The 23,788-nt window shown below is 54.0% G+C and overlaps 1 protein-coding gene across 1 annotated transcript in view; it reads right to left on the reverse strand.

Moving 5' to 3' along the window:
* The window catches only part of DNAH17 (dynein axonemal heavy chain 17), a 121,001-nt gene that overhangs the window by 61,678 nt on the left and 35,535 nt on the right, over positions 1-23,788 (reverse strand). The window contains exons 20-40 of the mRNA XM_058561775.1: positions 23,281-23,450; positions 22,366-22,588; positions 20,491-20,607; positions 20,285-20,371; positions 18,167-18,319; positions 16,127-16,375; positions 14,186-14,308; positions 12,751-13,098; positions 12,559-12,650; positions 11,602-11,728; positions 10,659-10,811; positions 9,210-9,335; positions 8,925-9,032; positions 8,122-8,253; positions 7,639-7,799; positions 6,840-6,996; positions 5,497-5,601; positions 2,625-2,782; positions 1,821-1,959; positions 1,410-1,637; positions 786-923 (exon numbers count right to left, since the gene is read on the reverse strand). Of these exons, the coding sequence (XP_058417758.1) occupies positions 786-923; positions 1,410-1,637; positions 1,821-1,959; positions 2,625-2,782; positions 5,497-5,601; positions 6,840-6,996; positions 7,639-7,799; positions 8,122-8,253; positions 8,925-9,032; positions 9,210-9,335; positions 10,659-10,811; positions 11,602-11,728; positions 12,559-12,650; positions 12,751-13,098; positions 14,186-14,308; positions 16,127-16,375; positions 18,167-18,319; positions 20,285-20,371; positions 20,491-20,607; positions 22,366-22,588; positions 23,281-23,450 (3,294 nt within the window). The remainder of the gene's footprint in view (positions 1-785; positions 924-1,409; positions 1,638-1,820; positions 1,960-2,624; positions 2,783-5,496; positions 5,602-6,839; positions 6,997-7,638; positions 7,800-8,121; positions 8,254-8,924; positions 9,033-9,209; positions 9,336-10,658; positions 10,812-11,601; positions 11,729-12,558; positions 12,651-12,750; positions 13,099-14,185; positions 14,309-16,126; positions 16,376-18,166; positions 18,320-20,284; positions 20,372-20,490; positions 20,608-22,365; positions 22,589-23,280; positions 23,451-23,788) is intronic.

The following is a 23,788-nucleotide window of genomic DNA, read 5'->3' on the forward strand; positions in this document are numbered from 1 at the left end:
TGAGACCACGCTAAGATCAGGGAAAATTCACACGAGTTTCCTGATGTTAAAAGTAAAACACACTCGTTGAAAAACAAATTATGGGAAGAAAATGACCCATAATTCCTCCATGCAGAGGAAAGCGTTTTTAAGGACATTTGAGGATGTTTCATAAGTATAAGTGTGTAAACAGACATACATACACATACATATATATATTTATTTTGAGAAAATTCGGTTTGTACAGTTTCTGCCTTTTTAAAAATAATTTGCTGTAAGTGTGCCCATGTTATTAGTCTTTGGAAATAATCTTTAAGAATAGCAGAACAGTCTATCCTGTGGGCGTCTAGCTGAACACCTGGCTGGGTTAGAATTTTCCGGTGTTATAGATGTTAGTCACATTGGCCACCACCCCCTGCTTTTCACCACGCCCCAGGCAACGGCAGGGGACAGGAGGGTGGGGGATGAGGGCTGGTGCAGGGAGGTAGGTGAGGACAGGAGGGTGGCGGGCAGTGGGGACAGGAGGGTGGGGGGCTGGCCACAGGAAGGCGGGTGACTGGTATCGAGAGGGGAGGAGCAGGAAGAGCAGGGAACCCAGAAGAAGGCCTCCTCAGTGGTACCAGGGTCCTGTGGCCACTCCTCGCCTCCTCCTCTACCCACCCTGCCCGTCACAGCTTCCTTCCTGGCCCATGACACTTTTCAGTCCCAGGATGCACTGGGCTGGGGCCCCTGGGCTGGGGCCTACTGTGCTGGAACCCTGCAGGGGCCCTCGGGGAGACCCAGGGCGGGAACACGCGGTGGCGTGCCTGAGACTTGCCGCTGCCCGCGTTCCCGATGACGAACACTGAGTGCCGGACTTGCAGCAGCTCCTCCAGCTGCACGACCTTCAGCACGAAGCTGTCTTCTGCCTGCAGCTTGAGCTCCACGACGCTCTGCTTGATGATCTGGGGGGGACGCACACAGCATGGGCCGGGGCCTGTGGTGCAAGGACCAGGCAGTCTTTCCGGGTGGGGGGACCTTCCTGCCCAGCAGGAGATGTCATAAGGGAACAGCGGCCCTCTGGCGTGGATGTATTTACAGGTGCTGCCGCTGATGCTATTGAGACCTCCGTACAGGGGATGGATTTGCCCAAAGCCCCCTCCAGTTCCTTGCTCAACTCCCCAGCATTGAGAGAGGGGCTGGCCAGGGCTGGAGGGGCAGCCTATGGCCTCAGGGTGTTTCTCGTAGCAGAGGGCGCCATGCATGTGTGACCATCGCTGGTGGGCACACGTGGCCACCTACCCCAATGTTGCACCTGCCACTGAGGTACCAATCTGACCTACAGCGGAGAGAAGCATCCTCGGCAGGCGGGAGGCCTGGCGGGGCTGAGCTTCTGGGCTGGATTCGAGGCCCAGCAGAACCTTTCAAAATTCAGAACCTTTTCAACCTACCTTTTCAAAATTCAGGTCCCGTTTCCGAGGCACGTCCAGGGCCGGGAAGAGGTCCCCGATCAGCCCCATGAACACGGGCAGGTCATCAGTCACGATCTTGGGGATGTTGAAGTCCCTCAGCGCCCTCATGAGCACCTGGTCCTCTGCTCGGCTGGGGTCGCCCCTCTTCAGGGAGCCAGCCACCACCAGCACAGACTTGATGGCTCGCAAGCCCCAGTCGTAATGATCCTGGGGACAGAGGGTACAGGGGCACGGAAGTGAGTGCCCCTTCTCACTCTGGCTAGTTGGGGTCGCTACTGGAACATGTGGAACCTTCACCAGGCCGGTCTGGAAGGCAATCTGCGCCCCCTGAGTTTTTAAGGCCCTCCGGCGCCCCCACTCTGTGGGCCTCAGGATACTGTCAACACATACCTGCTTTGAGAGCAGCTCTTTGCACAAGGTGTAGAGTGTGATAAACTTCCTGGCCAGAAGGCGGGCTTCTAGAAAGCCCTCGGCCACCAGCATGATCTCGCATATCAGCTCAAAGTCGGGGACCACCATAGCACAGGGCCTGGGGGAGACAGCAGGGTCTGCCTTGGGCTTCTCCCTCTGCCACTCATGTCCCACCTGTCCCTCCTCAGGTAGGTGCACAACCCCCCCTGCCAGGAGGCATCACTGGTCAAGATTCTAGGGGCGTGGCACCGGGTTCCCAGCCCCACTCTCGTCCTCACTGGTTTCCCCTACACTCTCCACACAGGGTGTCTCCAAGCACTGCATTTGCTCTAGTCAACCCTTCTCTGAGAGTCATCCTGAACCCTGGCTCCTATCGTCTTGTACTGATGGGCAGGTCGTGCCTCATATGGGGCCCTCTACCCCCAGGAAAACGGTGAGCAGGAAGTCCATCGTCTGCTTTTTTTTTTTTCTGAGGAAGATTGGCCCTGAGCTAACATTTGTGCCACTCTTCCTCCATTTTGTAAGTGGGATGCCTCCACAGCATGGCTGATGAGTGGTGTAGGTCCACACCTGGGATCTGAACTGGCAAACCCGGGCTGCTGAAGCAGAGCATGCAGAACTCAACCACTACACCACACGGCCGCCCCCCCAGCCATCTGCTTTTTAAGGAGGCCCTGGCCTGGTAGTCCCCTCTGACTCGGGAGCCCTGCCTCCATGACTTCTCCTGTCCCCCATCTCTGCCCACTCCCCCAGGCACTTCCTCTCCCTCCCGGGCCCACACACCTGAACAAGGCCTTTAAGTTCTCAGGCAACTCCGTGCGCCCGGCATACCCAGGGTTCATGGTGATGAAGAGGCCGACGGTGGGATTGAGACTTATCATCTCTCCCAGGAAATTAAAAGTTTTTTTCTTGGCCCGAATCGCATCTTGGACACATTTCACCTAAACAATTGGCACACAGACACATCAACGTGGAGACGACCAGCTTTGACAAGCCCGACGGATCTTCGTTTGTGTTAAAGCGTGTGGCTATGAATTTGCCTCCTGGTTTCTCTTTTCAAGAAAATTAAACTTTAAATTTTGAGGCAGTTGTGGATTCACAGGCAGTTGTGAGAAAGAATGTGGAGGAGATCCCGGGCGCCCCTCCCCAGCGTCCTGGGGGACTATCCTGCACGACTGTCATGCAGCATCACAACCAGGACACAGAGAGGGACAGCCGAGACTCTTCGTCATCGGGAGGACCCCTCACGTAGCCCTCCTTAGCCACACCCCCCTCCCTCCTGCCCCACCCTCTGCTTGACCACGCAACCACTAATCTGCTCTCTGTTTCCGTAATTCTGTCATTTCATGAATGTCATTCAGTGGGATCATTCAGGATGTAATCTGAGATGGGCTTTCTTTTTTTTTAAAGATTTTATTTATTTATTTATTTCCCCCCGAAAGCCCCAGTAGATTGTTGTATGTCATAGCTGCACATCCTTCTAGTTGCTGTATGTGGGACGCGGCCTCAGCATGACTGGAGAAGCGGTGCGTCGGTGCGCGCCCGGGATCTGAACCTGGGCCGCCAGCAGCGGAGTGCGCGCACTTAACCGCTAAGCCACGGGGCCGGCCCTGAGATGGGCTTTCATCGTCCAAAGAACTGCCCTGGACATTCCTCCAGGATGTAGCCGTACCAATGGTTCACTCCTCATTATTGCTGAGTCGTGTTCCACCTCCTGGCCATGTTATGTGTCCCGTTCCTGCTCTGGGAGTGACCCGGGGAGGACTGACTAGCAGCCATCTCCACAGCAGACTGTCTTTAAGAAAGTGGGAGGCCAGCCCCGTGGCTTAGCAGTTAAGTGCGCGCGCTCCACTACTGGCGGCCCGGGTTCGGATCCTGGGCGCGCACCGACGCACCGCTTCTCCGGCCATGCTGAGGCCGTGTCCCACGTACAGCAACTAGAAGGATGTGCAACTATGACATACAACTATTTACTGGGGCTTTGCGGGGGGGGGGGGGGGAAAGGAGGATTGGCAATAGATGTTAGCTCAGAGCTGGTCTTCCTCAGCAAAAAGAGGAGGATTAGCATGGATGTTAGTTCAGGGCTGATCTTCCTCACAAAAAAAAAAAAAAAAAGAAAAGAAAGTGGGTACCAGGTGAAATCTGAATTTCAGGGATCATTAGCTGCGTTCCATCTTGCCCTCCTGAGGAGGTGCCTGCAAACCTCCACGTCACCACTCGAGGGCACCCGGCGCTCATGGTTAAAACCTTCCATAGCCCTAATGTCCAAGGTCTCTGCCTTTAGAGCAAAGCTGTTGCCGGACCTGTCCTGGACTCTCCTCTCGAGAGCCGGCTGCAGGGGATGGCTCACACCCCGGTAGGGCTGGGGGCTGGGGTGGGGACCTTAGAACTCTCCACTGCCCGCCCTCTTGCTCCTCCATTCTAGTCAACATTCAGTGCCTGAAACGGGCTCTACATAAATATTCCGAGGTCTGTTCACTGACTTTGGGGGGGTACTAACTCTGTTACTGCACTGGGGGTGGGGGTCAGCGGCCAGCAGTGCCCGTGGGTCCAGGGGACGCTGGCTGCCCATCATTCTCTCTTTGCCTTACTGGCCTCCAGCATAGGAAGGGTCACAATAGTGGAGGGTGCTGGCTCCCTGCATTCGCCTCTAATCCTGCCATCCAACCCACATCGTTGAACCCATTTTACAGATGAGAAAATGGAGGCACAGAGTGTTTAAATCATTGCCGAGCACAGAATTAAGGAGACAAATTAGTAAATGTAGACCAGGCTTTACACCCAGGTTGAGGGTTTTGAGTGGCCGGGGCTGGTTTCATATATCCAGGTCCTCCTCTGCTCCTCCCTCTAACTGTTCAGCCCTGCCCCGCAGCCTCGCCTCACGTGTGGTCTAGAAGGTCGATGCCAGGGAGCTTGTATCTACTCATCTCTCTATTGTGGGGGTGGGGGAAGGGTCTGAGCACCACCAACATGCTGACTTCCAGGTCCTTTTGGAATATCAAAGTTGATCCTGGGCCCCAAGGTTGGCCTTGGCTTCCCTGAGAGAGCCAGTGGTTCTCAGCTCTAGTGTGCATAGGACCGCCTGGGGCATGGGTTCAAAATGCATGGACGCTCCTCCAAACATGCGGGGCGGGGCCCACACGGGCCATTTTACTAGCAGGGGTCATGCTGGCACAGGGCTGCTCCCTGATCTGGGAGCCCTGCTCCACCCGTCCCCACTGTGTCCTAAGCTCTGGTGTAGGTGTTCCCAAAATTCCCAGGCACATTGCCTCCTTCTCTCCCTCCCTTCCTTCTTTTCTCCCTTTTCTTCCTGTTCTCTCCCAGCACTCTTATCTAATCAATAAACTGCCACGCATCCTTCAACGCCCAACTCCACTGATAGCTGTACGAAAGCCCTCTCTGTCCTGGTCCCCCAAGCAAAATTAATCATCCCCTCATCTGCATTCAGTTACATACATGCCACTGTATGTGACTCTTGCTGTTTTCCCTTCTGTGTACCCAGCCAGACCGTGTGCCCCGGAGGACAAGGCTGGGGTCTCCCTCATCTTTGTGCACGCCGCCCCCAAGCAGGCTGCACCGGCTCCACAGGAAAGCTGATGAGCCCAAGCCACTGAGCAGAGTGCCCCTGCTTGGCCCAGCGACACGGGGGCCCTACCTGGACAGCAATCACCGACAGGACTTCCACCGAGATTCGGTTAAATTCATCAAAGCAGCCCCAGGCTCCGGTCTGGGCCAGCCCCTTGTAGATGTTTCCACAAGACTAGAAAGGGTGAGTTTGGAGAAGGGTGCATCAGGGAGAGGAAGAGAGGAGAGAGCTGGCCCGAGCCTTGCTGGGCCTCCACCTGCCCCCTCGCTGCTCACAGTCCTGCTCCCGGCTCCTGGACAGAGGCTCAGGCTCCGGAGCTTGGGGCCTGTGGAAGGCCAGCTGGAGCTGGCAGGATGGCCCACTCCCCGGAAGGAGTTAATGGCACACAGGGATGGGTGCCAGGAAGAGCCCGTCCTCTCCCCATGATCCTTCAGCACCCAGGCCCTCCCTGAGATGGGGCTTCACCTGGGTGCCCTCACTGGACGGCTCAGACAAGGGCATTCGTGTAAAATTCAGCCCTTGAATTTTTTCCCAGCACACAAAGGAGGGGGCTTCCCTCTAAGATGGGGGTGGGTGTGCCCGTCAGAAGACTTTCTTCTAGATGTTTGTCACTCCAGCTGGGTAATCAGGACGATACTTCAACATTTACATATGGGATTCCAGGTAAATATTAAAATCCTTCTAGGGGGATCCAGCCTCAGGTTTCACTTTTCTAAAATCCAGGAGGCTTGTGTGGGCTGTGGCCTTGACAGTCAAAAGGGACAGCTGGCCCCGCCCTCACCTCAGGACGGGGTCCCCCAGAGGGTGGGGCTCAGATAGACATGGGGAGGGGCCCCTGCAGGCCCAGGCTCCTGACCTCAGTGCACCGCACCTCCCCCCCAACCCCAGGGGCTGCTTAGACCTGGACCTTCAGGGGATCCTCTCTTTTGGGGCCCTCTGAGAGCTGACGCTGCCCTGCAAAGTCTCTGGTGACCGCTGGGACCTGGCCCATCCCCTGCTCCCCTCCTAAGCCTGCCTGGACGCGGCTTTTACCTGGAAGCCCCATGCTGAACTACGACAGGGGTGCTCACTCTAAAGTCCCTGGTTGCTGGGGCAAGCTTGGAACCGACATTGGGACGACGTTACCTCCAAGGGTGGGGCAGGACATTTGGGGCTGGGTTTGTCAACCCTGGGAGCCTCTTCCCGACACACTTGTCACACCCAAGAGGCCCCGGCTTCCCAGGAGGGCCAAAGCTGCCAGTGGGGGCACAGCTGCTCAGCCCGTCCATTGGGTTCCTCCCCGGGTTTGGCCGGCAGTGTCCAGACATCTAGAACTCACTCGGGGTGTGGAGGCTGCAGCCTCCTGGGGGAAGGTGCCGTATTTGGTCCTCCACGGGGACCTCTGAGGCCACCTCCGGGCCTGGGATCCGTACCTTGTAGTCCATCTGCTCGGAACAGTTGAAGACATACACCATGGTGCCCAGGGCTCTGCCCAGGTCCTTGGTTGTCTCCGTCTTGCCGGTCCCAGCGGGGCCAGCGGGGGCTCCGCCCATGATCAGGTGGAGGGACTGGGTCAAGGTTATGTAGCATCTGCAAGAGACCTCTGATTATCTCGTGTGCCGGCCACCCCACAGCTGCCTCGCGTTCTCTGTCATCGTGGTTTCAGTTCATTGTGTTAACGTTACACCTGCTCAGCCCCCAGGAGGCAGAACAAGGACAGGTCAGGAAGGACTTGAGATGTGGCTAAGGAGCAGACACCGCAGAGGCGCCGTACCCACCTCGGCCTTCAGGAGGTGGGCGCTTCTAACAAAAGAAGGGCAGTCACGTCACAGTCACTGAGGGTTTACTCTGAGAGGCTTCTGGTCTGAGTGCTCTTTGTTGTTAAATAACTCGCTCAATCCTCAACAAGCTTGTGAAGATTCAGGAAATAGTGTCCCCACTTTGCAGGCCCTCAGAGAGGCTAAGCAACCCCCCCAAGGCCGCACAGCTAGTGTCAGAGTGAGGGAATAAGAACGTGGCACCCAGGCTGGGTGGCCGGCAGGTGGTAGGGCTGACTCCGCACGCGGATCCCCCGACCCAAATGCCCGGTTCTTTCAGCCTCGGCAGCCTACGTTTGGGCCCAACAATGCCAAGATTCGTGGGAAAGAGCCCAAAGAAAAAGTGTGATTTCCTTTCTGGAGTCGTCAGGGACGGGCAGTGCAGCCCCGGGCCAGGCGGCCGGGGTGTCCTCACCTGTCAGTGAGCGGGGTGATGACCAAGCGCGGCGTGTTGCCCAGGTACTCATAGGAATACTGGATTTGGGCGTCACAGATGTTGGCAAAGCAGTGTCTCTTCTCCTCGTCCCAGCGGTGCCGCAGCTGGGACTGCCAGGTGAAGGCCTGGGAGCTCTCTACCTGCACGAGGTGCGGGAGTCTAAGAGCCAGACCCACCCCAGGACAGCCAGGGGCCCCAGGCTAGTCCCTGGGCCCCAGGGATGCTCCTGGCCCTCTGATCCTCTTCCAGTGCCCGCATCAAACCTAGCACGTCCCCGCTGAATCTCACTGATGATCGGCACTTCCAATCGGATTGCTCTTCGGAGCACTCACCAGGGGTGAGTCTAAGGGAGGGACGGGGGATGGCCCCTGCCAGGAATAGAGTGCCCTCCCCAGGAAGAGGCGATAACAGAGGGGGCAGGGGCTGGAGTCCCCGAGCAGTGGGCCCTTCCCCGGCCCCTGCCTTGGCCAGGATCATTTTGGCCACCACGTCCCGGGCGTGCACGTCGATGGTGCAGATGGTCATGACCTTCATCCTGTCGCCTGCACTGAGGTTTCCGATGAGCAGGGTGATGAGCGCATTCAGCTGATTGATCTGCAGGAGCAAAGGCACCTTCGCTGGACACCAAGTCATGCTGGTCGATTGCCACTGGGTGGTCTCCAGGCTCTAGGGGTCCCCCAGGAGCTCATGGTTGGAGGGAAGACCACCAGGCTCTTGTTTGCAGTAATGGAACACAGAAGAATGTTCTGGGATATCTCCCACCTACGGGTGGGGTAAGCTGTGGAGCAGCCCCCTGATGGAATATCATGAAGCTGCTAAAAATGATGCAGTAGAAGAAAATCGAATGCCACGGGAGGATGATGGATATTCAGTAAAAACGGGATTTTAAAGCCATTTGTATATTTTTACATATAAGTCAATTATATGCATACAAAAAGATCAGAGGTCTAGATAAGAATCTGTTGACAGTGGTTATATCTGGGTAGCTTTTCCTCCTTCTATTTAAAAAATTATCTTTAGTTTCTAAATCCCAATCAAGAATCTTTCAAAAAAACACTCGCGGTAGCATTTGATGACTTTCAGACAAGAAATTAGAGTTACATATTTCTAAAGCGGTTACTCTTGGGCAGGACCACCAGGGGTTGCCAGCATTTGACTGCTTTTGACCCACAGAAACAGCAATTCCACGAGGCGCAACCTTAGACATGAGATGTTTCTGGTAATCTCTTGGCCCAGTTTCAGGTGGACACATGGGAACCACGCACCTGCTTTTTGTTGTAATCTTTGATGGCGTTTTCGTAGCCTTCCTCCAGCCTCGCAAATGCCAGGCCCACCTCGGTGGTCCACCAGATCTGAGTGCACGTGAGCGCGACCTGAAAAGACAGCACCCCCCGTTGGCCCGTGCAGTGAGCGCCGTTCTGCTTCCAATGAACCAGTTCCTACTAGTAAGTTAAACTGCTTTCCGCGGGGCTGTGGTTAACAGAGGGAACACGGGAGTCCAGCAAACCCGCCCCGTCTGAGCTGTCTGTCCGTCCATCCACGCCTCAGACCTGGGCTGGGTAGTCAAAGATCCACTGCTCCCTCGGCTTTTCCTCGTATGTCACCACGGCTTCTGGGATTTCGTGTCGGAGCGTGGCGCACATTCGGTCCAGCACGCGGTTCAGCCAGACTTCCACCTGGGGATGGGACCACAATGACCAGACGGGCCATGAGTGCACCGATTCCAGTGACTTACTTTGTTGTAAGAAAAAAAAAATTACCATTCGTCATCCTCCTCCTCCCAGGGGTAGAAACGTCAAGGTTTTCACAGAGCAGTAAGAATGACCCACTTAAAAGACGTGGTTGGGAAGCCCAGTGGTACCCAGGCAAAATCTGCTGCATTGGGCCTTTGTGTGCATAAGTTATTTCTAGGCAGAGAGTGGAAAGGATCCAGAGAAAAATCTGGAAGAGGAGACAGGCTCTGTCTGAGCCCCTGAGGAGTTGCTGATGTTCGGGACACAGAGTCTGTCCCCCCACGTCCCTGGCAGGTTCTGACTAATGGAGCCCCGACCTGCTCCTCAAGTGCATTGTCTCGGAGTCCAAGATCGTTGTGGGGGCAAACTTGCCAACAAGCCTGGTTTGTATTTTAGAATATAAACCCTCAACTAACTGTACTGGGGGAAAAAATTCAAACAGGAGAATCGGGTCGGTTTTTCTTTTCACCGGTAAATACAGCTCAGGCAGACCTTGCTGTAGGTCGCAGTTATGTTTGCAAGGAGTTCAGCGCAGGAAGCGAATCTGAACGCACTGTGATGCATGGTCTCGTCCCGGCCCCACCAGCCCCATCCATGCAGAGCAAACCCGCCAGCACTCGAAGGCCAAGTCATTGAAGTTCAATTTTTCTTGCAGGAGATTTTCTCTTTTTTCCCAGCTAATTTACCTCAAATTACATTTTGCTTAGGCTAACATCAAAATCGATTTGGTTTCTTGATCAACAGTTGGGCAATGAGATGAGGGGAGGGGGCAGCCCGGAAGTGTGATGTCGGCAGAAGGAGCCAGCCTCCTCGGGTGGGTGACGTGCTTGCTGGGGAAGCTGGAAAAGGGGACAGGCTACCCAAGGGGAGGAGACCTCTCGGATCTACCAAAGCAACAAAGTCAATGATTCTGAACAGGTGTTCGAACTCGGGCGTTCAGGCGTGTGTGGCCCCATTCAAAGCAGTCCCCTTGGCGAGCCAGAGACAAATTCAGTGGCATTAATAATCCCGCCCCTCCCCCTCATGCCCTCCCCTCCCCTCCCAATACACTTCATACTCTATGGGTAAGGCTGTGCTGGAAATCCTATAAAGAAGTCCTTCAAGCATTTGTTCTAAGAGAGGTGGAGGAAAGAGGAGAGAGGGAAAGTCACGGGATGGTGGCTATGCGAACACCCCTGTCTGAGGACTTGTGGCTCTTACACTGGCTGCACTGTCATCCTGGGGGGTTCCCTGTCCATGCCCTCTGTGGTTTGCACACACTCTCACCTGCCCTGAGAGGTCACATTCTCGATCAAAATCCACGTACTCGTCCTCTTTGCTGTACATGCCCAGGCCAACTTTGAGAGGCTTCCCGTTGGTGTCGAGCCGGAACTTCAGTTTACACAGGCTGTCGAAGAGTTTGGACAGGTGGCGGCTCACCTGGGTGGGGGCAAAACAGCAGATTGTGCAGCTGAGGGATTTGAAAGGGGGATCCACACGGTCTGGGTTTTCCTTGGGTGGTTTTAAGCATCTTTCATTTTTTTTTGGAATGTAGTTCCCCTTCTCTGATCGACGTTAACCAAGTGCGCTTAACCAACAAAGAGAACAGCAAAAACTGCTCTCAGGCAGGACACAGAAACCAGCCCAGGAATTCAGCACTTCTGAGACAAATGTCTGACAGTGAAGATTTCTTTTCCTTGAGAAGTTCTGTCCCAGCACTGGGCCCGTTTCCCTAAGTCACATGCTCAAATCCTAAATTTCCAGCCACCCTGTGTATCCCATCTTGTGTGTCCAATAACTTTATGATTCAAACGAAATATAGTCATGTTCCCTTTACCTAGTTAGTTAATGCTCTCTGTTTCAGACAAGCCTCAAGGAACATTTTCTTCCTGGTTCCTGGGGCCCGGGATTTATTAGAATGAGCCTGAGGGCTACCTAGTGAGTGAGCATATCTCTCAAAAACAGTATCTTGCTAAGCCCCCGGCATCTAACTCACTTTCCAGATGAGGAAAATGAAGTGTGGGAGGTGAAGGGCAGAAGCTGAGACGAGTCCCATGGTCTTTCCCCGGGGTGGCTTCTGGCACGGACAACCTCATGGAGATGGGGACCGGGGGACACTCCTCCAACATCCTAGGGCTGCCCAGACATGGGGGCAAATATGGTGCCCACCTAGAGTCTGGAGATCGAGCCCGAAGGCAGTCTAAGTGCGGAATGCCAGGGGCCCGCCTACCTCCACGGGGTCATTTCCGTTGGAGAGAATGTCCAGGAGGTCAGCCGCGGACACAAAGTAGAATCTTGGGAAAGCCAGTCTTTTTGTCTCTAGATATTCCGCCAAGGCCTTTTCGCACACGGCCAACCTGGTAGGAGGGAGGAACCAGCTCGTCACCTCCTTCAGGAAGTGGGACAGGTACTTGGACATCATCAGGTTCTGCAGCTGCACCTGGTTGTCCTCCAGCATCTCCACCAGCACCTCATCCGACTTGACCATCATGGTGCCTGTCCGTGGGTGCAGCTCATGCTCAAACTCCATGGTGGACCAGGTACCAGGTTGTTCCTGTGGGGCCTACTCGGCAGAGGGTGTTTTCCAGCCCATCCTTCCCCTAGCTGGACTGACAGCCCTGGAGATGCCCGGTCTGTTGTCCATAGCCCAGTTTACTCAGACCTGCAACCTGACCCACGGGTTCTTTGGCAGCCCCTGACTTTGTGGGCACCCCTGGGTAGAAGGGAGGATTGTTTAGTCTCCACAGTCGTTGCTTCCTCCGACGTGGTGGTGGTGTGGTGGGATGTGGCTGGGAACATGAGCTCCCGGGGTGGGGATGTGTTAACCCAGGACCTGGGGGTTGCCCCGTCTGGGCCAGCGGGGGTGCTTGACTGGGGTTCCTGCCACCATGATGCCCCTCATCTGGACAGGCATGGGGACCTACCTCCTTTTTTTTTTTTTTTTGTGAGGAAGATTGCCCTGAGCTAACATTCATTGCCAATCTTCCTCTTTTTGCTTGAGGAAGATTGTCCTTGAGCTATCATCTGTGCCAGTCTTCCTCCATTTTGTATGTGGGACACTGCCACAGCATGGCTTGATGAGTGGCATGTAGGTCTGTACCTGGGATCCAAACCCGTGCACCCCAGGCTGCCGAAGCAGAGCGCACGAACTTAACCACTATGCCACTGGGCTGGCCCCAGGACCTACCTCTTCTTCAAGTTCTCAAGTTTGTCGTAGAGACCTGGTTTGTTGGTGGCTTCCACCACGTTGGGCGTTTTCACTGCCTCTTCCATCAAGGCCTGGGAAGAGACGGGAGCCGCCAAGGTGTCAGGAGCCCCGTTTTCTCCAAGGTAGCTATTTCTGAAAATGCCCAGGCAGGAGCCACAGGGCTGTGCTCACCTTGAATTCCAGGTCGATATCTTCGAAGCGCTTGGAGTCCTCTGGCAGCTGGGCACGGATGTCTTCAGAACCAATGAAGATGCTCTCTAGGTGGCTCCAGGTTCTTTGGACCTCAAACCAGATGGAGATGACCGAGTCCGCTGTGGACAGCTTCTGCTGCCAGCTCGTCACCTCCTTCAGGAAGTGGGACAGGTACTTGGACATCATCAGGTTCTGCAGCTGCACCTGGTTGTCCTCCAGCGTCTCCACCAGCACCTCATCCGACTTGAGCATCATGGTGCCTGTCCGTGGGTGCAGCTCATGCTCAAACTCCATGGTGGACCAGGTACCATCCAGGGCTTTCAGCACCTTCCAGGGAACAGAAATCACGTCAGTGAGCATCTGGCATGAGAGGCTGAGAAGGACCCAGAGTTTCCTAGAACACGGAATGAGTCCCACTTTAAGAAAGCCAAAATGTTCATACCAACAGTATTCACAATAACCAAAAGATGGAAACAACCCAAATGTCCATCAACAGATGAATGGATAAAAAAATGTGGTATATTCATATAATGGAATGTTATTTGGCCACAAAAAGGAATGAAGTACTGATACACGCTACAACATGAATGCACCCCAAAAACATTATGCTGAGGGAAAGAAGCTAGACCCAAAAGCCACATATGTATGGCCTTGATGTGAAACGTCCAGAACAGGCAAACCTACAGAGACAGAAAGTGGGCTAGTGGTTTCTTAGAGCTGGGGCGGGGGGTATGAGAAGATGGAGGGTGATAGCTAAGGGTATGGGTTTCTTATTGAGGTGATGAAAATGTTCCAAGATTGACTAACTCTAATATGAGATGGTTGCTCATATCTGTGAATATATTAAAGCCATTGAATTGTGTAGTTTAAATGGTGAACGGTATGGTATGTGAATTATAGCTCAATAAAGCTAAGAGAAAAATAAAAGCCAAAATGTGACAATTCAAATTCATAAAACAGGCCAGGAGAGAGATTTGAACTGCGAGAGGAGTTCCTCTGAGCCCTGGCACTGCCGCAGCCAGTGGCTCATCAACAAGCCCAGGTCCTGGCTGAGGGTCTGTCCTCCCGCCTGCCCTCCTCCAGCTTCTCAGGAGTCAGAGGACGAGGCAGACAGGACCACAAACGAGGGTGCTCGTGAAAGGAGAAGAGAGTTCAGGTTGTTCCTAAATGTACATACCACTGCATGCAGAGACAGAGCTATAGACAGGAATTGGATTTTTTTTTTTGGTAATAAATTTTGGAAATATCTTACAAGATTTCTGTCACAGGGTGGGTAAGAGAAGGCCCACAAACCTTTCCTTTCATGTTAAATGACCGCTGAACCCCACGTGAAATGAGAGACTCACAAGGCTGCTGGTGCGGCAGTCTCCGCATCATCCCACACAAAAGATGTTTCACTGTCAACAAAGGATACCTTTTCCATCCCGGACTCCTTCACAGCCTTGTCTACAATATTTCGGACCTCGTCCTCATATTTGTGTAGGTTCAGCTGGAGTAAATCCGCCAGGGTGGTATCATCTGACATTTCAAATTTCACCTGGGGGGGAAATAGGCATGTTCCATATGAGGCAGTCTGTCCTCCTGTCGAGGGACGTCTTTGTCCTCCACGGAGAGGCAGGTAGTGAGTCATCCAGGCTGCAGAAGGAGGAGTTGGAAGCTCTGCGTAGCCATTTACTGGCTCCGTGACCTGGGTTAGTTACTTCTCCAAGCCTTGCCTTCCCTCCCTATAAAATCGTGTAATAGCAGAACCCACCTGTAGTGGGTTGAACAGTGGTCCCCCAAAATCCATGTCCACCCGGACCTCAGAATGTGACCTTATTTGGAAATAGGGTCTTTGTAAATGTTAAGGATCTTGAGATGAGATCATTCTGGATTAATTTTGTGGGACCTAAATCCAATGACAGGTGTTCTTAGAAGGGAAAGGAGGGGGAGATTTGAAATGCAGAAGAAAGCCATGTGACCACGGAGGCAGAGATTGGAGTGATGTGGCCACAAGCCAAGGAATGTCTGGGGCCATCAGAAGCTGGAAGGCGCAGGAAGGACCCTCCCCTAGAGCCTTCAGAGGAGGGAACACTGCTGACACTTTGATTTCAGACTTCCAGCCTCCAGAGCCATGAAAGAACACATTTCTGTGGTTTTAAGCCCCCAGTGTGTGGTACTTTGTTACGGAAGCCCTGGGACACTGATGCGCCACCTCAGGGAGCTGCTGTGTAATAACAGGCGTGGCTGAGTGCCGGGTACCGTTGCTCTAGTAATAATAGCAGGTATTTGCATAGTGCCAGCCAGTCCTCACATCCCTTCCACATCCCTTATCTGACATTCTTCTCGCTGTCACAGACAGACATTTCTGAGCACCGGTTCTGAGCCCGCTGTGGAAACTGGTTTAACCAACTGATGGAATCGAGTGTCTCTTGATGACGTTTGGGAAAATCTCTGCCCGGGTGTCACTAAGTCCTCGGCTGCGCTGAATTCCTGGGGCATTTTAGTGCTTGTTGATCACCACCCAGGGGCCTCTCCCAGGGCACCTGGAGGGGGCACATGGGCCTGCTGGCCAGTGGTCTGGACAAGCTGCGGTCTCGGTCCTCAAGACAACCCTTCTGCTCGTCTCTCTGTTTCTCTCCCCAGGCCCAGGCCGCCTTCCACACACTCCTGAAGCCTTTCCTGTTCTTCCCTCCCCTTGGAGGTGGCTGCCTCCTCTACACTCCCAGAATCATCCCTGAGTATCCCACTCGGCATTCGGAACACGACCACAGATACTACTAGTTCTTTCTCTGCTTCCCTGAGAGCAGAGCCCATGGGTTCTCTCGGATCCTTGGCACCCATGGGGGGCCTCTGCAGAGCAGCTGTTCAATACAGTTTCATCCAACGTTTGCTGACGGTGGGGAGTGTTCCTATTCGCCTTCTGAGGGTGTTGAGGCCAGGACCCCCTACTACGGAACACCCCTGGGAAATTTAGGCACTAGGACTCTGTGCTCCTGGGGATCATGGGGGACCCAGGGGAGCTGTTCATCTACCCCAAACTTCCTGAGCCCTGTGGACATTCAACCTACAACCAGAACTGGCTACATAATTTGCAGGGCCCAGTGCAAAATGAAAATGATGGGGCCTTTCGTTAAAAATTATTAAGAATTTCAAGATGGTGACAGCAGAGCCTTCAACCCCATGCAGGGTCCCTCTGAGTGCAGGGCCCTGTGTGAGTGCCCAGGTCACGTGTGCATGAAGCTGGCCTCGCCCACACTGGCTTTCTCAGCACCAGGCCCTGGTCATTCGGCTGAGCAGCTCAGGCCAGCCCGTCATGAAGTGAGGCCGGCCGCTGTCAGGGGCAGTGCCCTCCAGCCCCCAGGGTGAGCAGTACCTGCGTGGCCTGCATGAGCTGTTGCCAGTGGCGGTCCCGGATGGCGGGGTTCTGCAGCTCACTCACGGCACGCAGGGACGTGATCATGTTCTTCACCATGTTGTCCAGCCCCACGAAGGCATCCCAGGTCTTCATCTCCTTGTCCAAAGACCTCACATCTTTGGCAAACTTCTTACAATCTAAGTCCATCTGCTCAACATTGATATCTTTCCACTTGGTGGTCTTCCAGTCATCGATGCTGGTGTTCACCTGAGATGGAAACACTCAATGTCTACTCTGGTCCAGGAAGATTCAGGAAGACGGTCATGTCACCTACTGCCCTCGCCCTGGGGAACAAACCCCAGTGAGGAATATTTAGAACTAATAACAGAGTTTGGTAAAGTAGGTGGATACAAGGGGAAAATGACCCAGTTGTAAAGCTACGACTTAAAAGATAAAAATGTTTTAAAAACTTTTAAGGATACAAATTAAAAGTTAGCAGTTAAAATATACTTTGGGGAAATCCTGTGGTGGGCCTTGTTACTGCTCACCAGGATCCAGTTCCTCCTGCCTCTTGTGTGGCCTGGAACTTGCCTTGACCAAGGAAACGAGAGTCACACCTGACACTTTGAGGCAGGAGCATTTAATTGCCAACGCTCAGCTCAAAGTTCTCTGCCCCGGCCCTGGCGATCATGGAAGCACATATTGATATGCAGCCTGGAACGCTGAGCTGAACTAGGGTTCCTAGAACCAGAGTGTGGACTTCGCATGGATGAGAAATACACTTTTTGTTGTTAACTACACAGAGATTCTTTTAGGGCTGTTTGTTACTGCAGAGTAACCTAGCTTAGACCGACTGATAAAAATATAATAGAAGAAATTTCATTCATGACAGTATGAAACAAGACACAGAAACTACCTGGGAATAACCCTACCAAGACAGAAACAGAGCACCATGAAGCCTGCAGTCTTTAATTCGGTGTGGGTTGAAAATGGCTGTGAAGCTGGAAATGCTAGTCCTCAAGGGAATCAGGCTGTTGACACAGCGCGTGAGGCGGGAAGGCCTGGGCTTGACGAGCACCACGTTAGATAAAGACACAAACTGGGGGTGTTTACCGGAGATTTACCTTGAAGATACAAAGACTCAAAACTCTAATCCCCATAGAAATCAATGGCCTTTTCTGGAAGGTTGAAGCTTCTTCTATATCCTGCTATCATAAAAGTGTCCTGGCTAGTTTGTTTTGGAGACTTTTTTGGGGAAATATCCTGACTGTAAATGCTTACCCTTATCTCCTGGGAAATATAACCTATATTCTCTCATCTGTGCTAACTGTCCCTCACAGGAAAGTGTGGTATCTTGTTTTCTCTGACTTTACTGACTGTATTCTGTAATGTCACTCATATAAAAGAGACTTGAATTCAGCTAATTGTGAAAAAGTAAGTAGCAAGAGGCTTCAATTTGTACTCTCTCTTTAGGGGTGGTTGTTACATAGCCTATGACTCCAAAGATTTTTTCCCGCTTTATAAGAAATATGTAGACTCGGTATGGCCAGAATGAAGACGTTTACAATATTTTACTATGATATATTAAAAAACAAAACAAATGAAGAGACAGAGCATGCTCCTGTATTGGGAACACAATACTGCCAAGAGAGCAGGTCTCTCCAGATTAGCTCACGAGAAGATTCAATTCCATGTAAAGTCATAATAGTTTTCTTTTGGAGGGGAGGAGGATTTGACAGAGATTCTGAAGTTCATTCAAGAGAATAAGAGAGAAGAGTTAAAATACCTTTGGAAACAGGTGAGCCAAGAGGAGAGAGACTAGCAGGAGCTAACACATGCACGTGTGCCATCTACAAAGCCTTGATATCGGCTAGAGTGACTCAAGGAGAGTGGTGCCTCCATCCACTGAGGTTGCTGCATCTTAACAGCCAAAGGATAACCGGAGCATCCCCTCTTGGTGCCGGGATGCAGGGTGTGCAGAGCCGCCCACCCTGGGTACCATCAACATCGGCCTGCCCCCCCCCCACCCCGTGCCCAGTGGCTTGCTGTCCCCCTCACCATTACGATCATGTCCCAGAGCTCCTTCAGCAGGCGGACCTCTTTGTGACAAGCTTTGAGCTGCTTATAATCTGGGACTGTGACTTCGAACAGGCTCCCAGACTTGCACAGCGCCTCCATGATGCTCTCCATGGCCGTGATGCTCTTTTGTTGCTTGGCGGGGGCAAGGAAGGCGGTAAGCAGGGCGCCCACGCTCAACAGTGCCCTCCCTCTTTCCCTCTGCTGTATCCTCATAAACCTTCTCAGAGCCATCACTGTGCTGTATTCCCCTCTGTACAAAAACTATGCAGTCAGGAGAGCAGCACCCTCCCCTTCCCACCTTCAAATGCCCCCTTGCTTCTGATTTTATGGGAAAGTGGTTTATCTTTGCGAGCTTAGGCCCGAGGACTGACTTTTAATGGATGTTGTGGGACTGCCCAATTCCTCCTGAGAGTTTCTGATTTCCCAGAATTTCCCCAATTTTCACGTTATATACACATTTTTTTTCCCCCAAAGCCCCAGTAGATAGTTGTGTGTCACAGCTGCACATCCTTCTAGTTGCTGTATGTGGGATGCGGCCTCAGCATAGCCAGAGAAGCGGTGCGTCGGTGCGCGCCCGGGATCCGAACCCGGGCCGCCAGCAGCAGAGCGCAAGCACTTAACCACTAAGCCACGGGGCCGACCCTATATACACATTTTTATCTTATTAAAAATTATATAAGTAGGGGCCGGCCCGGTGGCACAAGCGGTTAAGTGCGCGCGCTCCGCTGCGGCGGCCCGGGGTTCGCTGGTTCGGATCCCGGGCGCGCACCGACGCACTGCTTGGTAAGCCATGCTGTGGCGGCGTCCCATATAAAGTGGAGGAAGATAGGCACAGATGTTAGCCCAGGGCCGTCTTCCTCAGCAAAAAGAAGAGGAGAATTGGCGGATGTTAGCTCAGGGCTGATCTCCTCACAAAAAAAAAAAAAAAAAAAAAAAAAATTATATAAGTAATTCTTGATTGCTTTGAAAATTAGAAAAATCTAGATGAGCAATGAGGAGGAAAAAGGAGTCATCCCAAACCACAGCCTAAGAGTGGACGGCTGTCAACACTTTGGTGTTGAGCATTTTCATATGTTTGCACGGACACAGAGGTGGGCGCCCGAGTGTACGCACTCCACCTCGGAATGGCCTGTCTCACGCGCGGATACCGTTACTTACTGGAGCCCACATGGGATCTCTTCAAGAATCTGCCTGGGGCCCTGTGGATAAGGGCTCTGGGGGCTCTAGGGAGCAAACGGGAGCATACATATTGTGGCTTGGGGAATGTGGCGTGAGAAAATGGCTACGAAGAAAGGGTGGGATCTTGACCTTCGGGAATCGTGGGCTTCGAAGCTGAGAGAGCGAAAGAGCAGAGCTTGGGGGAGAGAAAGCGTGGGGTGACCCTGAAGGACATCTTGGGGGTCCCTTGTGCTCAAGCCTGTGGTGCTGCAGAGTGAGTAGAGGTGTGGGCTGGGCCCAATCACAGTGGGTGCTGAGCACTGTGCTGGGAGCAGAGAGGCACTGGCAATGCCCTACTTTGCCGCCACGGGGCTCCCCGGCAGACCCTGTGCACCCCACACCTTCCTGCCCCATGAGTCTTTGGGGCCTGAGCTTGAGTGGGTTGGCAAGTCCAGGGCCATGGAACTTGCACGTCGGACACTGACCGTGGACTCGAACAGTGGGAACAGAGAGGGGACACAGATGAGGCTTGGCCACTGGCTGCGCGTGGTGGGCCAGGGAGAGGAAGGAGCCAGGGATGACAGGTGAGTGCTAAGCCCAGTGGCAGGAAACTGCTGAATGTGAACGGGGCTGAGGACCTCAGAGGTGGAGCGGCAGGCAGGGTTTGCGAGGCCTGCAGGAAACTCAGATGGGTGTGAGCTATGGGCCTGGAGTGGCGCCCTAAGCAGCCCCCACAGAGGGAAGACCACACGGGATTCCCGAGTTTGCCTATATGGCACACACACATGCATACATGCACACACACACACACGCATGGCCCTGAGGACAGCCCCATCGAGGCTGTGTTTCTAGACTTGCAAGAGTGACAGCTTGAGAAAACACAAGAAAGCAATGTGGTTCCCAAAGTTACTAACCCATCTCACCCTTGAGCAAAAATACCTTATTCAGGGACTTGTAGGGGTCGGGGTCACTGAAGGTGAACGGGGCTTCTCGTCTGAACTTCTCTCTGAACTCGTGCTGCTTGAGCTGCAAGAGAACCACGCGGAGACGCGTCGCACTCCCCGTTTCCAGCCCGGAACGCGTTGTGGCTCCTGCAGCCCCCACGCTGCACCTTAGGCCCCGCCCCGCCTGAGAGGCTGCAGTACCTCGAATTGCTGGCACTTTCGCCTCAGGATGTTGACCTCATTGGCCTGGAGGGGCGCCACGTTCTGTTTCACCTGAATGGCCAGTTTCTTGGTGTTTGTCCACTGCTCCGGCAGTTCCTATGGCAGGCAGAGGCCAAGGACCGTTCCTTTTTCTGTTCTTTTTAAAACTTTCCATTGTGAAATAATTATAGACACATAGAGAGTTGTAAAAATAGTACAGAGAGTCCTGTGTGCCTTCCCCTCACCTCCCCCAGCGGTGGCATCTTAGACAGCTTGGTTCAATAGCCAAACCAGGAAGCCGGCATCGGTGCATTTCTGTTAACTAGATGACAGAACCTGTCAGTTTTCACCCGAATCCGTTTGTGCACGTGTGCATGTGCGTTGGGTGCACACGTGTGTATGTATGCATGTGTGTGTGCATGCATGAGTGCACATGTGTGTGCGTGTGCGTTGTGTGCACGTGCATGTATGCACGTGTGTGTGCATGCATGAGTGCACATGTATGTCCTAGGCAATTCTATCCCACGTAGAGATTCCTGTAACCACTACCACAATCCACACACAGCACTGTTCGTCACCATAAAGAATTCCCTGTGCTATCTCTCTGTATTTGCACCCACCCCACCCCACTCTAGGCAACCACTCACCTGTTCTCCATTTCTATAATTTTACCATTTCAAGCATGGCTTTAACAATTAGATGAATTTTTGTATTTTCCAAGTTCTCCACACTTGGGAAAATATGTACGTATAATCATAAAATATTTTAAAGAAAAAAAATTGCAGCCCACGAATTCTTTGCCCACAAATGGAAGACACCTTGTTTCACCTTCTATGATTGACTAGTGGTCTCTCTTGGCTGTGGCATGCCTCAAATGCCATTTTTATCACACCAGCTGCCCCATCCATGGCCTGGAGCCCCTGGGAACTGGCCACACACTTCAAATCCCAGTCCTCAGCCGGGCCTGGGCAGGGCGGCACGGGCAGGCACAAGCCCCCTTGTTTTCAGTCAAAATACGACATGATCTGAAGTGGGGCTGGGGCAGCACAGGGTCACTGCGGTCACCGGCTCTGTGTGGCCATGAGCCTTCTAGCTCCTTCCCCCTTTGCCCCATAGTCTTGTCACCCCTTTAGCTGTGGGGTCTTGGGCACTGGCTGGAGTCAGTGCCTACCGGTGCGGGGAGTGGGCCTGTGTGACTGGACACAGAGCAGGGGCAGAGAAGGGGAGAGAGGGAGGAGACGTAGCCAGATCTGGAAGGAGGCTGGAACTCCAGGGGGTGGCTGGGCAGCGGCTTTGGGACCGTCTTCTCCATCCTTCCCAGCCCAGCCCACCCGCCCACACAGCTGCTGTGGTGTGGACAGCTAACATTGCCTAAACCAGCTGTAAAGTGCTGGGCAAACGCAGCTTCAAGCCCTCCTCCCTCAACCGCCTTGCTGTAGCCGCCCCGTGGCTCCCACGTGGAGACTGGAGCTGGCTGGAGGCCTTCTGGAGTGAGGGCCGGCTGCCATGCCCCTACTCTCCGCAGGGTCTCCGCTGACCCCATTCTCTCTCCGCCATCCCTCATACCCAAGGAGGGACCCGGTCCTCAGGAGGAGGTGTGGGACGTGAAGGCATTTTTAATCCAACAAAACACCGAACAAAACAAGGAGCTAATGGTCCCACTCTGGAGGCCCCCTCACTCTCCCCTCTTCTCCAGGGGGCCTTCTCCTCCCACCTCACCACTCCACAGGGATTCTCATACCTGGAAGAGGAAGTCTAGCCCACAGGCCCCACATGTGAGGCCTTGTCCTCCAGCCGCGCCCCCACGGCCCCCGGCGCTGGCCTGCCAGGTCCTCCCCTCCTCCCTGGACACAGCGAGGCGCCCTGCCCATCTACCTGCAGCTTCACGTGAGTTTCCTCAGGTATCTCCTCCCCGTAGGTCTTGAGCAGCTCAATGGTTTGTTTCAGGGGCTCAAACATGGTGTCAGTCGCCACCTGCCTCTCCTTGACCTTCATCAGATGCCCCATCATCTCCACGAGACCGTCATAGTCCCCCTCCTTGAGGGGCTTCGTCAGGCCCATCCTCGCGACTTTCATGAAGGCTTCCAGGTCAGCAAGGCTAACGAACCAGAGAATGGCCTGTGAGGGGTGCGCCCTCAGTGGGGAGGGGTGAGGCCCGTCTGAGAAGAGGGACCGGAGCGAGGGCTCCCTGGTTATCTCACAAGGCCCCACTGAGGGAGGGAGAGCTCCTGTCCATCTCAGGACACCTGCTGCTGGCTGTGTCCCTGCCTGCACGCCACCTCACGCCCCACCAGCTCCGCTCAAACTGACCAGCAAGTCCCAGCGTAAGGCCAGATCTCAGAGAGGCTTTGCCGGCCTCCCGGAGGGCACTCGGCTCGATTACTCTCTCTCTTCCCCCGTGCACGCGCAGCTGACCACCACCTGTAGCTGCAGAGCGACTGGTCCACCCGTTACGTGTCAGGCTTCCCTGCCAGATCCAGGCTCCTAAAGGTTTCCTCGGCATCTGGAGCCCAGACACAGCAAGTGCTCCATAAATAGGGGCTGAACAAAGGGACAGAGCCTTTGCTCACAGCCAGGTGACCCTTTTCTGCTGGGACCCACCCTGGGGGTGCCGCTGGTCTCCAAGCCTGGCCTTCACCCCATGCCTGCCCTGGAGGAGGCGCCTCACCGACACCATGCACTTTCGTGTAAGGCCGTCTGTGGAGGCCCCTGGCCTGTTTCTCGGGCTCTCCGAGGCGGTGGTCAAGGCCAGGATGGCGGCAGGGTGGGCGGCGGGGTCCCAGCGCCCACCTGTGGATGACGTGGTCGCTCAGGTGTCGCTTGAACATGAAGCTCCATCGCTTGATGGTGTTGAGCAGGGCCTGCTTGAAGGGGCGGCAGTCGCACTGCAGCCAGCCACTGAACACCTTGGTGTTCTCGCTCCTGGACACTTCCTCATACAGCTTCTCGTACGAGTCGATCTGGAAAACACCGCATCTGCTCAAGGGTTGGCCTGCCGTAGGGGCGAGACCGGCACAGCCCAGGTGCCCAGCACAGCACGTGGGCAGTAGGAGGCCCTTACTGCAGGCTAGTCTCCTTCTCCAGCACCCCCGGGGTCCCTGTAGCCAGCAGTCTATCCCCAGCCCAGGATAATCTGTCAAACAGGGACAGCATGGGGCAAGGCCAGCAGGGCTTCTGAAGAACAGGACAAAAGCCACAAGAGGTGAATGTGGCCATGGCGCCTGCAGGGCATCCCTTAACTCCGCCCTCTCCATGCTGTTTCACCCTCTGGGGGCTCCCAGGCTCCACCAGCCATCCC

The sequence above is a fragment of the Diceros bicornis genome, chromosome 18, assembly GCF_020826845.1.
Source record: "Diceros bicornis minor isolate mBicDic1 chromosome 18, mDicBic1.mat.cur, whole genome shotgun sequence".
NCBI classification, from domain to species: Eukaryota; Metazoa; Chordata; class Mammalia; order Perissodactyla; family Rhinocerotidae; genus Diceros; species Diceros bicornis.